Raw genomic sequence first — 14,255 nt, forward strand, 5'->3', positions numbered from 1 at the left:
AACCACCTTTTCTAAAAGCCCACTTGAGGGTGGCAAAACTTGCATTTTAGCCTACTTGCGAGTAGCAAACCATTTTCAAAACAAACATGAAATGTTTTTTTGTTCCAATTTAGGCGAGTTAGTCTATACTTGTTTGCTGTGCGCATAACATAGTAATTATAGGCTAATAAATGGAATAAGAACACATAACGTTTTCAAAACTGGATATCACGGTTAGTAGAGGCCGGTCTTCGGATCGGGCGAGAGGGGGTGCTCATAGCTGACCTTCCCCAATCGTACCCAAGTTCCCGAGCCGAGGCAACTTTGGTGATGACGGACACGTGGCCTTTGGCACCGAGTCAGGGTTTCCTAAATTCTCTCATTTTAAAATATTTAGGTGGCGACTCTGTATCTGGCAAAGCAGTCCATGTTTGGCACTTCTTTTCAAAAATTTGTTTCTCAAAACGATTTGCCAGATTTGGACTCTTTGGTTCAGATTAAGAACCGTGACACAAATCGAGTCCGAACTGTAGTGAGGCCCACGGGCGCGTCTACAGTATACTTTTTTATTTTTTATAAAAAAAACATAAAATATGAGTTGAGTTTGAAGTGATGTGGTAGAGAGGTGATATAACCCAAATAAAATGATTGTGATCTAAATAGGATAATGTGCTATTTTAGCACATGCCAAACAAAACCTTAATCTTGAATTGGTATTGTAACTAATTAACTAGATTTTCAATTTGTCTTGCAGTTAGGGATGGCTTGTGCTTTGGAAACTCTATGTGGGCAGGCATATGGAGCTCAACAATACCAAAAACTTGGAACTCAAACTTACACTGCTATTTTCTCCCTAGTCATATTTTGTCTTCCTCTCTCCATATTCTGGATTTTTATGGGAAAAATACTAATTTTCATAGGCCAAGACCCTTTAATTTCACATGAAGCTGGTAAATTCATAACTTGGCTTGTTCCCGCCCTATTTGCTTATGTGATTCTTCAACTGCCTTTTCGATACTTCCAAATGCAAAGTTTGACACTTCCCATGCTTATAAGCTCATGTGCCACTCTTGCTTTCCACATACCTCTTTGTTGGGTTCTAGTGTTTAAGTCGGGATTGGATAACCTTGGAGGTGCATTAGCAATTGATATTTCAATTTGGTTGAACGTGATCTTCCTTGTATTGTACATGAAGTACTCTTTTTCTTGTGAAACAACTCGGGTCCCAATTTCCATGGAGGTGTTACGGGGAGTTGGCGAGTTCTTCAGTTTTGCCATTCCTTCCGCTGTTATGATTTGGTAATTTTATTTATTTGTTTATTTTTTCAATTATTTAACTTATTTGTTTTTGTGAATTTGTTAAACAAAGTTATGAGGTTTTTCCTTTCCTAAATGGTGATGAATGCAGTCTTGAATGGTGGTCATTTGAGCTGCTTATCTTGCTTTCTGGGCTTTTACCAAATCCACAGCTTGAAACTTCTGTATTGTCTGTATGGTATGTTCTTTATCACAATACTAGTTCAACTAAAAGATTAACCTGTTAGAGTGAATGACAAAGTTTATTATTAATATCCTCAACATTTCTGAATATTCAAAAATATAAATAGGAAGAAAAATATTTGAGACCCTCAAAAAATTTCACACAATTATATATATAATGATGTGGTATATGATGTGTGTCAATTTCTGATTTATTATATAACCAATGATGTAGGGCCCAACTTCTTTAACACGTCCATTGTGAATGATTTTGTAAAATAAAAAGTATAGGTCTCTAACCTTACAGAATTGCGATATTGAGTTTGGTACAACAATTCCAACAATTTATTTATTTACTATTTATTTTGGTTGTTTCTATGAGCAGTCTCAATACCATTGCAACACTCTATGCAATACCCTATGGATTTGGTGCTGCCGTGAGGTTTGTTCATTTAATATATTGCAAGTAACCGCTTTTTTTCTTTTCTTTTTTTTTGTTATACATGTAATTATGTACAATTATGTCTATGTACAAAACACGGATATGATACGGATATGGACACAGATGTAGATATGGGATACGGCAATTTCGAAAAAATGGGACATGGCAAGGACACGGCAATAAAATATGTTTTCATATATTTTTATTTACTATCTAGAGTACTATTACATCCACAAACAATCAATATCGACAAAAATACTCTAATTTTATATCTTATTTTATTTTATTTTTAGAAATAAATAAATTAACACTTATAGTTTATATATTTTATTATGAATGATTTATTAAGTAGTTAAATCGAAGAAAATAATAATAAGCATTCAATATTCATCAAAAATACTAAAGAAAATGAGAAAAAAGATAAGTTGACATGTCCCTTCATAGTGTGTCCCCAAAGTGTATCTGGCGTGTCTCTTAAAAATAAATTAATTAAATAAGAGGATACGTCATGTGCCATGTCCCATACTTGTCCTTGCCATGTATGCGTGTTCCCGAAATGCCTATATATCTGACATGGATACGGAACTTATTTTAAAGTGTAGGTGTTTCGTAGATATCTATGTAACTGCTCTTTATTTCTTTGATGTTTTTTAGCACTAGAGTTTCAAATGAATTAGGAGCTGGGAATCTGCAAGGGGCTCGTGTAGCTGTATTTGCCGTAATGTTCCTTGCAGTCACAGAGACTACAGTTGTGAGTGCAACCCTCTTTGCCTTTAGGTGCGTCTTTGGCTACACCTTCAGCAACGAGAAAGAAGTCGTGGATTATGTCACGGCCATGGCTCCTCTGGTTTGTTTATCAGTTATCATGGATAGTATACAAGGAGTCCTCTCAGGTTACATTTTTTTCCCCTATCAATGTTTGGTATATATTTGAAATTTTGAAAAATGAAATCATGTCATATTTAAGAGTACAAATGAGCTGAGCCGAGCCTATTGCATTTGTTTATCGAGCTCAAACGTTCAACTCAAAACTTCATTCGAGCTCGAACTCAGCTCTGTTAGGGAAAATATGTGATTTCCCACAAGTAAATCAATCAATGGGAATAAAAACTAATGCGGAAAAATTAAATCAAAGGCAACACAAGAATTTTTACGTGGTTCCCTCAATGTGAGGTACGGCCACGGGATCGAAGTCCGATTCCACTATTAACCAAAAAGTTTCCAAACGATTACAAACGAGACACAAATGGTCTTACAAACCACCCTTAGGTGAATTCTAAATAATCATAAATAAACAAGAGGAAAAACCTCACCAAATAGATGAACAAAAATCTTCGTAACAAAATTGTAGAAGATCCAAAAACTGAATCAAACTAGCACCAAATCAGAGACACTATGCTTCCAGAACAAACCCACCAAAGTTGAATTCCATAGCATCTAGATTTTCTCTCACCAAAATATAGGTATATGAATACCCGAAGCACTCTGTCCCATAAATCAATTAGTTGTTGTTCCACAAAGCAAATCCCACCAAATTGATTGATACACCAAGCACTCTCACCGAAAAGGAATTGCTGCTGCTGCTACACCAATCCGGAAGAACTAAACAATATATTTATATATTGTTAAATTTTGGGTTTGTTTTATCAAAACCCTAGTTGTTACCAAACTAAATTGGGTCTCCACAAATTAGATATGATATATAAAATATATTATACCTAAACCAAACCAAATTAGAATTCTTTTAACAAAGCAATTGGGTTCCAAACTCCACTAAGGAGATATACCCCAACAATTCTCCCCCTATCGACTTAGGTGGAGACATCAACCATACCCGCCAAAGTTCGACACTTCAAATGTTTGTCCCTCGACAAAGTCTTAGTTAACATATTCGAAATATTATCATCCGTGTGAACCTTTTCGAGTTACAACAACTTCGAATCTAACACATCATGAATCCAGTGGTATCTCACATCAATGTGTTTCGATCTTGAATGAAAAGTAGAATTTTTACTCAAATGAATAGCACTTTGACTATCACAATAAAGCACATACTTTTCTTGCTTCAAACCCAACTATTGCAAAAATTTCTTCAACCATGACTCTTCTTTACAAGCTTCCGTAATGGCAATAAATTCAGCTTCGGTAGTTGAGAGAGCAACACATTTTTGTAATTTAGATTGCCATGCCACAGCTCCCCCTGCAAAAGTCATCAAATACCCCGAAGTAGATTTCCTAGAATCAACATCACTGGCTATGTCAGAATCTGTGAACCCATCAAGCATCGACTTACCATCCCCAAAACACAAACACACCTTTGAAGTCCCTCGAAGATATCTTAGAATCCATTTTACTGCTGCCAAATGTTCTTTACCCGGATTAGAGAGAAAACGACTCACCACACCAACGGTGTGAGCAATATCCGGCCTTGTACAAACCATGGCATACATCAAGGAACCAACTATTGAAGCAGAAGGAATTTTCAACATCTCTTCCTTGTCTTTCTCACTTGTAGGACATTGATTCGAACAAAGTTTGAAGTGACCCGCAAGTGGACAACCAACCGGCTTTGCTTTATCTATGTTGAACCTCTTAAGAACTTTCTCAATGTAGCTTTCTTGAGACAACTAAATCAGCCCCTCTTTGCGATCACGAACAATTTTCATACCAAGTATTTGATTTGCCGGTCCCAAATCTTTCATAGCAAAAGACTTGCTCAACTCCAATTTCAACCTGTTTATCATGGTAGAATCTTGACCCACAATTAACATGTCATCAACATAAAGCAAAAGAATAATAAATTTACCATCCGGGAAATTTTTCACAAACACACAATGGTCCAAAGTGGTTTTAGAAAAACCATTATTTATCATGAAAGAGTCAAATTTTTTGTACCATTGCCGCGGGGCTTGCTTGAGGCCATACAAACTTTTCTTCAATTTGCAAACAAATTTCTCTTTTCCTTTTTCCACAAAACCTTCCGGTTACTCCATGTAAATTTCTTCTTCAAGGTTACCATGAAGAAATGCGGTCTTCACATCAAGTTGTTCAACTTCAAGGTTCATACTTGCAGCCATGCCAAGTACAACCCGAATAGAAGACATCTTCACAACTGGCGAAAAAATCTCATCAAAGTCAATACCTTTCTTTTGCCCAAAGCCTTTCACAACAAGACATGCTTTGTACCTCAGATTCTTACCATCATTCTTCAATTTGAAGACCCACTTATTTTTCAGAATTTTCTTCCCCTTAGGCAACTTCGCTAAATCATAGGTGTAATTTTCAAGTAAGGAGTTCATCTCCTCTTCCATGGCCTTTTTCCAATCGCCTTTCTTTGCATGCTCAATTGCTTCTTGGTAGCTCTTAGGCTCCCCTTGATTGGAAATCAACACAAATTCATTGGGAGGATACTTTCTTGAAGGTTGTCGGTCCCTTGTAGATTTTCTCAACTCAAGTTGTGGTGGCGGTTCTTGAGTGAGATGCTTTTCCTCAATTTCTGGTTCAACTTCATTAGGATTAGCATCATCCTCCACTTCTTCAATAGGTGGCTGCATATCTCCCCCATTTTCATCATCAATTGAAGATGAAGGAAACGGATCCATGTCAATGAGATGATTAGTTTTTGGCTCCGGTTGATCACGTTTGCCAAAGTCTTCAATTGTTTGGTCTTCAAGAAACACAACACCACGGCTTCGAATGACTTTCTTGTCAACCGGATCCCACAATCTATACCTGAATTCATCACGTCCATAGCCAAGAAAAATACATTGTCTTGACTTACTATCAAGCTTGGACCTCTCATCCTTTAGAATATGAACAAAAGCTCGGCAACCAAACACTCTCAAGTGCTCATACAACACATCTTTGCCGGTCCAAACTCTTTCAGGAACATTACCATTCAAAGGATAGAAAGGAGACAAATTGATCACGTCAACCGTTGTCTTCATTACCTCACCCCAAAAGGATCTTGGCAATTTAACTTGTGAAAGCAAACACCTTGTTCTTTCCACAATGGTGCGGTTCATCCTCTCGGCAACGCCATTTTGTTAAGGAGCCTTCTTAACTGTCTTTTGGTGCCGAATGCCTTAGCTGCGACAATACTCATCAAATGGCCCAATGTATTCACCACCATTGTCTGATCGGATGCACTTCAATTTCTGCCATGTTTCTCTTTCAACCATGGTCTGAAAATGCTTAAATACTTCTAGAACTTGATCTTTAGTTTTTAGTAGAAAAGCCCAAACTTTCCTTGAATAATCATCAATGAAAGTAACAAAATAAAGTGCACCACTATGTGTTCTAACTTTCAAAGGACTACAAACATCTGAATGAATCAACTCCAAAATATTTTCTTTTCTAGAAGCAACATTTTTCTGAAAAGAAACTCTATGTTGTTTACTCGTCAAATAATGAACACAAGTTTTAAGATGTGTACCTTTCAAACCGGGTAGAAGCTCTTTCTTGAACAAAACTTGCAGCCCCTTTTCACTCATATGCCCAAGCCGCTTGTGCCACAATTCGGTAGAAGTATCATCTTCAAGTGCATTAACAACACCTTTACAAATTTTTCCTTGCATCGAATAAAGTGTATGAGTCTTCTTACACTTAGCCACCACCAAAGAATCCTTTGTGAGCTTCCATATTCCATCACCAAATTTATTATTGAAGCCTTCATCATCTAGTTTCCCAGTAAAGATCAAATTGAGGCGAATGTCGGGAACATGCCTCACATCTTTAAGCAACAACTTGCAGCCCAAATTTGTTCCCAAGCAAACATCACCCATGCTGATAATCTTGGACAAGCCTTCATTACCTATTCGAACAGAACCATAATCTCTTTTGGTGTAGGTAGTGAAGAAATCAACTTGAGAAGTCACATGAAAAGAAGCACCGGAATCAACCACCCAATTGCTCTCTTGGCCCACAAAATTGATAAAGTCATCTTTACAAACGACCATGAGATCATTGGTAATAACTGTCATTGTGTCTTCTTGCTTCTTATCCATACTTTTGTCATGCCTTTCTTCTTATTCTTGAGCTTTCGGCATTCCCGCTTCATGTGCCCTTTCTCATGGCAATAATAGCACTCAATTTCTTTCTTTGAAAAAGAACTATCTTTTGATTTGTTATGGCTTTGATCACGACCATGAGGAGTCTTACTCCTCCCCCTTGTTTTACTTCGGCCTCTCACAACAAATGCTTCCGAATGAGAGAAACTCGCTAATTTTCTTCTAGTTTCTTCATTCAACAGGCTACTAGTGACTTGGCCCATTGTGACAACTCCATCAGTTGTTGAGTTACTAACTGTCACAACCAAAGTCTCCCAACTTTCGGGCAAAGAACTAAGTAGCATCAAAGCCGGCAACTCATCATCAAAAATAATTTTCATAGAAGCAAGTTGGTTAACAATACTCTTTATTTCATTCAAATGTTCTGGAATGGGGCTGCCATCTTTATATTTTAAATTAACCAACTTACGAAACAGAAAGGCTTTATTTGTGGCTGATTTTCTGTCATAAAGACTTTAATTTTTTTCATAAATCATGTGCCGAAGTTTCAACAGCAACATGATGAAACACACTGTCAGGAATCCATTGACGGATAACACCAACGGCTTTTCGATTAAGCCTATTCCATTTATCATCTTTCATACCCTCGGGTTTGCCACTATCACCCTCAATGGGTCCATACAAATCTTTACAAAATAATAGGTCCTCCATTTTAGTTTTCCAAGTTATCCAATTGCTTCCGTTGAAGCTAAACATACGACCCATATTTCCCTCGATTGATTTACACAAATAATTAAATCCAAATAAATCGTAAGCTCTGATACCAGTTGTTAGGGAAAATATGTGATTCCCCACAAGTAAATCAATCAATGGGAATAAAAACTAATACGAAAAAATTAAATCAAAGGCAACACAAGAATTTTTACGTGGTTCCCTCAATGTGAGGTACGTCCACGGGATCGAAATCCGATTCCACTATCAACCAAAAAGTTTCCAAACGATTACAAATGAGACACGAATGGTCTCACAAACCACCCTTAGGTGAATTTCAAATAATCATAGATAAATAAGAAGAAAGACCTCACTAAATAGATGAATAAAAATCTTCGTAACAAAATTGTAGAAGATCCAAAAACTGAATCAAACTAGCACTAAATCAGAGACACTATGCTTCCAAAGCAAAACCCACCAAAGTTGAATTCCATAACATCTAGATTTTCTCTCACCAAAATATAGGTATATGAATACCCGAAGCACTCTGTCCCATAAATCAATTAGTTGTTGTTCCACAAAGCAAATCCCACCAAATTGATTGATACACCAAGCACTCTCATCGAAAAGGAATTGCTGCTACTGCTACACCGATCCGGAAGAACTAAACAATATATTTATATATTGTTAAATTTTAGGTTTGTTTTATCAAAATCCTAGTTGTTACCAAATTAAATTGGGCCTCCACAAATTAAATATAATATATAAAATATATTATACCTAAACCAAACCAAACCAAATTAAAATTCTTTTAGCAAACTAGTTGGGTTCCAAACTCCACAAATGAGATATACCCCAACAATTCAACTCAAAGCTCAATAATATATATATATATATATATTTTGCCTACTATTGACATCATTTAAATATATAAATAGTATATTCTTACATTATTTTATATATAAATAATATATTTCTTGATTATTTAAATAAATACTATTTCCATTCCAAATTATTTGTTCGGCACAAAAAAAAAAAAAAAAAAAAAACCTTAAAAATAATATATTTTTGTGTCAGTTTTTTTCCACAAATTAAAAGTACTAAATGAGATCTTTCGATTAGTGAAAAAAATTTAAAACTTTCGATACAAGAATACATTATTTATAAGTTCTAACTTTATTTGCGAACAAACAATTTGGGACGTAAAGAGTAATAAACAAGCTGAACTTATTCGAACTCAAGTTTGGATTATTTATTAAACAAGCCTAAAAGTTTGACTCATGCCATTTATTTACTTAACAAATTGAGCAAAGTTGAACCAAACTTGTAAATAGCTCGGTTCATTTCTAATTGTTATTTTTAAAAATATAAGCTGGTGTTGCTAGGGGATGTGGGTGGCAACATATAGGGGCATATGTCAACCTTGGGGCATTCTATCTTTGTGGAATTCCTATTGCTGCCATATTGGCCTTTTGGATACAATTAAGAGGAAAAGGCTTGTGGATTGGAATACAAGCTGGTGCTTTTGTTCAAACAATCATGCTTGCTATAATAACAAGAAGTACAAATTGGGAAAAACGGGGTCAAATTTCTCTCGCTTTTACCTCTTGAAGCTTTTTATTTGCTCTAACTTGAAAATCCATTTGAATCTATCACACCATTGAAAGGAAAATTGAGGAAATGATGATAGGAAATTTGGGGTGTTAAAATTTAATTTCTATTTGCAGAGTTTCAAATTTTCTTTCCCTTTCCTCTTTTCTTTTAGCAATGGAATGTATCAGTAGCTATTGTGAATTTGATGAGAGGATGGGACTCAAAACCCATAACAGTAACAACTCAAAAACTTAGACCCGGGACATGAGGATAAATTGACATGACAATTTAAAAAAAGAAAAGAAAAAGGACAAAACATACAAGGGACACACACAATATGTATAATTTTATGTATTTATTTATGCCATTTATATGAAAATTTCATTTAAACATAATACAAAAATACAAAATAAGACTAATTTTTAAAGTATAAAGGAGGGATTAATAAGTATGAACTTATTTTGTTTTTCTTTTACTGCAGATCTTAAGTTATTTTTTTTAAACTTGTAATGCATTTGGTACGTGTGTAAGTGATGCACACGTGTACACTATCCAAGTGTGTTTGGGATAATAATAATAATAATAATAATAATAATAATAATAATAATAATAATAATAATAATAATAATAACAATAAACCCCGTGTGGATAGAGATGGCCACGGGACGGGTTTGTTGTTTCCCTCCCTCGTCCCTATTGTACCAGGGGTGGGCCAAATCGGGTTGGTAATGGAGGTAGGGCGGGAATGGAACAAGGGTAGATTAATTTTGTAACTTAAAAATAGAAATATTAATAATTTTTTTAAATAATATAATATGTTATAGATAGTGATTATAATAATGAAAGTCACAAGATGTAAGATGAGAAAAAAATAAGTGAAAATGAAAACTAAGTGTAATATTTTGAGTTTTAATTTTATCATATACCAAAACAAAATTAAATGATATATATAATAAATATATAAATATATTTAGTAAATATAAATGAGGCAGGGTGGGGGAAACAAATTATGTCCCTGCCCCACTTCCTCATTGAGGCGAAGAATGTCATGCCCCACTTTTTATTACTCGAAGTCATTACCAAATTCATTAACTTAATTCAATTTCAAGGATAACATGCGGAAATAAACTCATACATTCAATCCGTAGAAGTGATTAACAATACTCTCATTCGTATGCAAAGTAAATATTGCATGAACATACTTAATAAATTGCCCTTGGGCTTACATCACTTAAGGTACAAGAAGAAGGGTGTAACCCTTTTACAACAATGGCATTCCGCCAACATAACTGAGGCCCCGTGGCCAGTAAATAAGTAGGTACAAATCTTGCAGCTCAACCTGCTTAATACCTAAAAAAGATTCAACAACGTGGGATGAACATATAGTCCAGTAGGGAACTCAACATGATCCTCAACAACAACAACTTACAGATAGCTATGATCATGAACACTCATTCTCATACTAGAATAGTAATGTGACAGTTTATACAAAATATATATGTATGAACTTTTCTCGAAACAACCATTTCATTCAACGCTACAAGTGGTTTGTCTTTCCTTTTTCCTTTCATTAACCCCCATTCCCAATCTTTCATAACATTAACAAATACTTAGGAAGTAATCTCACTAAGCCCGATACTCTCTTCCATTTCCTATACATACTCAGATGTACCTTTTCAAACATGTTTATCTTTAAAACATTCGTTCTCCTCCACACTTTCCAAAAGACAAAAATGACATTTTGGTTCGTTTCCATTACTATCATAACTATACATGCATATCTTTGTAAAAATATAAATTTACAACCCACCAACATGTATACAATCAACCAATGGAGTAACTCGGTCCTCCGAACTGTAACCAATCAAATCCATGATATTTTCAGTTACAACGAAACAACAACAATCCCATTTCGCTCTACTAGCTATGTGCGTAGTAAGCCAACAATACACCCCACTCAACAACATTAACAACAAGCCAGTTTACCAGGCGCTAGCTGGAAGGGTATGGTGCCTCCGATTATTAGCGCGGTCAGTTCTCCAGGCGCTAGCTGGAAGGTAATGGTACCTTTGATTATAAGCGTGGTCATAACACCAACAATCACAACACATCAAGGCATAACCAACATGTATAATGCATATACATAAACTATCAAGACACCAGCAATGTGTTAAAGCATATGAACACATAACTATCCCCTTCCGAGCAAATATACATATATATACTGTGTCTAGCACTTCATCACATACGATGTTCAATTAATCAATGGTAAGATGCATACCCGACAATTCTACACAACCGTGTCATCCTCCACCGATGACCAAGGACAAAACCTCTAGACGCATATAGTTAGTACATCTATTAAAAGACTCAAATATCATGAATCACCAACCCAACAACAATACTAACAGGGTAGTTAAAGATACAACCTCTACATGTGTGTTCAACACTCAAGATACAACAATCCAATTCTCAAACTTATCTCGAAAACACTTCCCTCATTTTCACAAAAACGATTCCATTTCCTTTTTGTTATCACAAAACCAACTCCACTAATCTTGCTTCCATAAGATCAATTTCAAAGCCATGGTTAATCCCTTAGGCATTAACACCCTTACCACACTCATTTTGACAAAAGAGATTTACACACAATGGTCAACAAACCCCCATTTTAATTTACCCAACCAAAATATAATTTAGGGCTTTTCTTCATTTCACTACAACATGCTAATTTATATTTTAATTAGCCAAGACAACAATCAAAGAAGCCAAAACCATTCTCCACACAACCAGCCCTAGGTTTATTTCATGATTTTCAAACAAATCCAACATGATACAATTTTCATGCAATACAAAAATTACCACATGTCTATCTATAGACGGAGTATTGAAAAAGAACAAGGAGAATCCCTACCTCAAATGGAGAACTCAAATAGAGAAGATGACCCGAAATCAAAGTGCTCCAAATCCCAAATTTCTTGGATCACAACGAAGCCCTCGACGATCAACACACTTCTTACAAAGACCCAAGGTGAGGAAAACACTCTAGCTAGATCAATCCTAAGAGAGAAGTTAGGTTTTAGAGTGAGGTGCTCTCCAATGGCTTTTTCGGAAAAGTAAGAGAGAGAAAGGAAATCAAAAAGTGATTCAAAAAGCTGAATCTCGGTGTGTTATACAGGTCGACCCGCTCGAGCGTAGAAACCCCCGCTCGAGCGTCAGTCATAGAATCCCGCTCGAGCAACCAAACCTCCGCTCGAGCGACGGATACAACCAACCAGAAGTTTTGCAGAACAGGCCCCTGCTCGAGCGTCCAACTCCCCGCTCGAGCGTCACACACAAACTCCCGCTCGAGCGTCAAACCTCACGCTCGAGCGTCCAACACTACAGAGGAAGTATTGGGAAGGTGATTTTCCCGCTCAAGCGCCGAAACCCCCGCTCGAGCGGAGAGGTCAAAAACTGGGCAAAGATTCTAAGTTCTAAAACATAACCAACTTATTCCCAACAAGTCCAACACAACCCAAAACTCTAAGATAAAGAGTAAGGGATAGAAAAGAGGATAAGACAACAACAAATCTACGGAACCAAGCCCGGATTACAGTTCAATAACAACAGGGAATACCGGGATCGCTATAAAGAAAATCCGTGTAGGGTGGGGTAAGGATGCAGGGGCAGAGCGGGGCGGGAGAAAATAGCCATCCCTACATGTGGACATGTGTCTGAAATGTCTTGAAAAGTATTCAGTAAGTGTCAATACCTATCACATTTTTAGAGATCGCAAAAATTTTATGTGAGACATTTGGTAAAATTTTTGATAGAATTTTTAAGCTCTCTAACATTACTTTTTGTTATAAGTGTTTGTGCTTTTGAGCATAGCATTTTTTATAGGATATTGGTTGGAGGATCAAGATCCATTTCATTACTAGTTCGAAATGGAAATCTTCATTTTACATGAGGTTGCAGATATAACCAAATTCAAAATTCACGATTTTTTAAATTATCATGAGTTTTAATATATATATATATAGTTATTTTAAGTTTAAAATATTAATTTGCTGAAATTGCTTTTTGCACAAATGTTGATTATGTGATGAAGAGGATCGGAATTCGATTTAAATGTGTTTTTGCTTCTTCATCCATTTTAGTAGGATTTCATTGGAGGAATTTTTCATGTTGCAGGCAACTCAAGCAAGACAGAGGATATTTGATGGAAAATCTTCAACAGATGATGGATTAAAGTGAATGTTGATATAGTGCTATTGATGAATTAGTAGTCTTTTTATACTATTAAATTAAAGGAACCATCACCAAATTAAGAAATGAGATTTATAGCCCAATTCTTCCACACAAAAAAAGAAAAGAAAAAGAAAATCCCTTTCAATATTTTGAACTTGGAGCTGCATTTGTTGTTTACCTTGAATTGTATTTGTTATTTTGTAATTGGTATCAGGGTTTGGTAAAGAGCTTTTGAAAGCAAGATCAAGCTATGTAAGTATTTCTATCTATATGTAAATTTTAATACATATAAGTATGTATGATGTGCTTAATGATATAAAAATAAAAAAATTTAAACCAGAAAAATATCATTAGTCCAGTCTAGTTTTTAATTGTGTATACTTTGTATTTTATATCTTCATAATTATTCGTTTCATTTATAGTTATTGTAAAACCTCTATGCTTAGTGTTTGTCAAAACCCATATATTTATTAAGATCTTTTGCCTATTGGTCATAATTAAGTCTTTAAGATCATAAAGAGAGGTTTTAGGCACCAGATAAATACACTAGGATAGTCTTAAGTACCAACAACAATCTATAATGGCAATTAGCCCGGAAGATATAATTTTTTTTGGAAATACAAAAATAATGTTAATAATAAATATGACCATAGTTTGCATATTACTAGTGTGTGTTCTAGTTTAAATAATATTACCGATATTATGTGTTTTTGATTTTCTAAATTAGATAAAAATCAAAAAATAAATCAAAATTATCTAGAAACCAAAGTTGAGTCTATGGAATCTAAAATAGACAATATAGGTTCTAT

The 14,255-nt window shown here is 35.3% G+C and overlaps 1 protein-coding gene across 1 annotated transcript; it reads left to right on the plus strand.

Moving 5' to 3' along the window:
- The first annotated feature begins 739 nt into the window (after positions 1-739).
- On the plus strand, positions 740-13,452 carry LOC114297039 (protein DETOXIFICATION 12). The gene is made up of 5 exons (XM_082890469.1): positions 740-1,278; positions 1,388-1,474; positions 1,844-1,900; positions 2,555-2,747; positions 13,390-13,452. Exons 1-5 carry the CDS (start codon positions 740-742, stop codon positions 13,450-13,452), a joined length of 939 nt encoding a protein of 312 aa, XP_082746595.1.
- The last annotated feature ends 803 nt before the right edge of the window (positions 13,453-14,255 follow it).

The sequence above is a fragment of the Camellia sinensis genome, chromosome 10, assembly GCF_055761805.1.
Source record: "Camellia sinensis isolate YWXY chromosome 10, ASM5576180v1, whole genome shotgun sequence".
In the NCBI taxonomy this organism is placed as follows: Eukaryota; Viridiplantae; Streptophyta; class Magnoliopsida; order Ericales; family Theaceae; genus Camellia; species Camellia sinensis.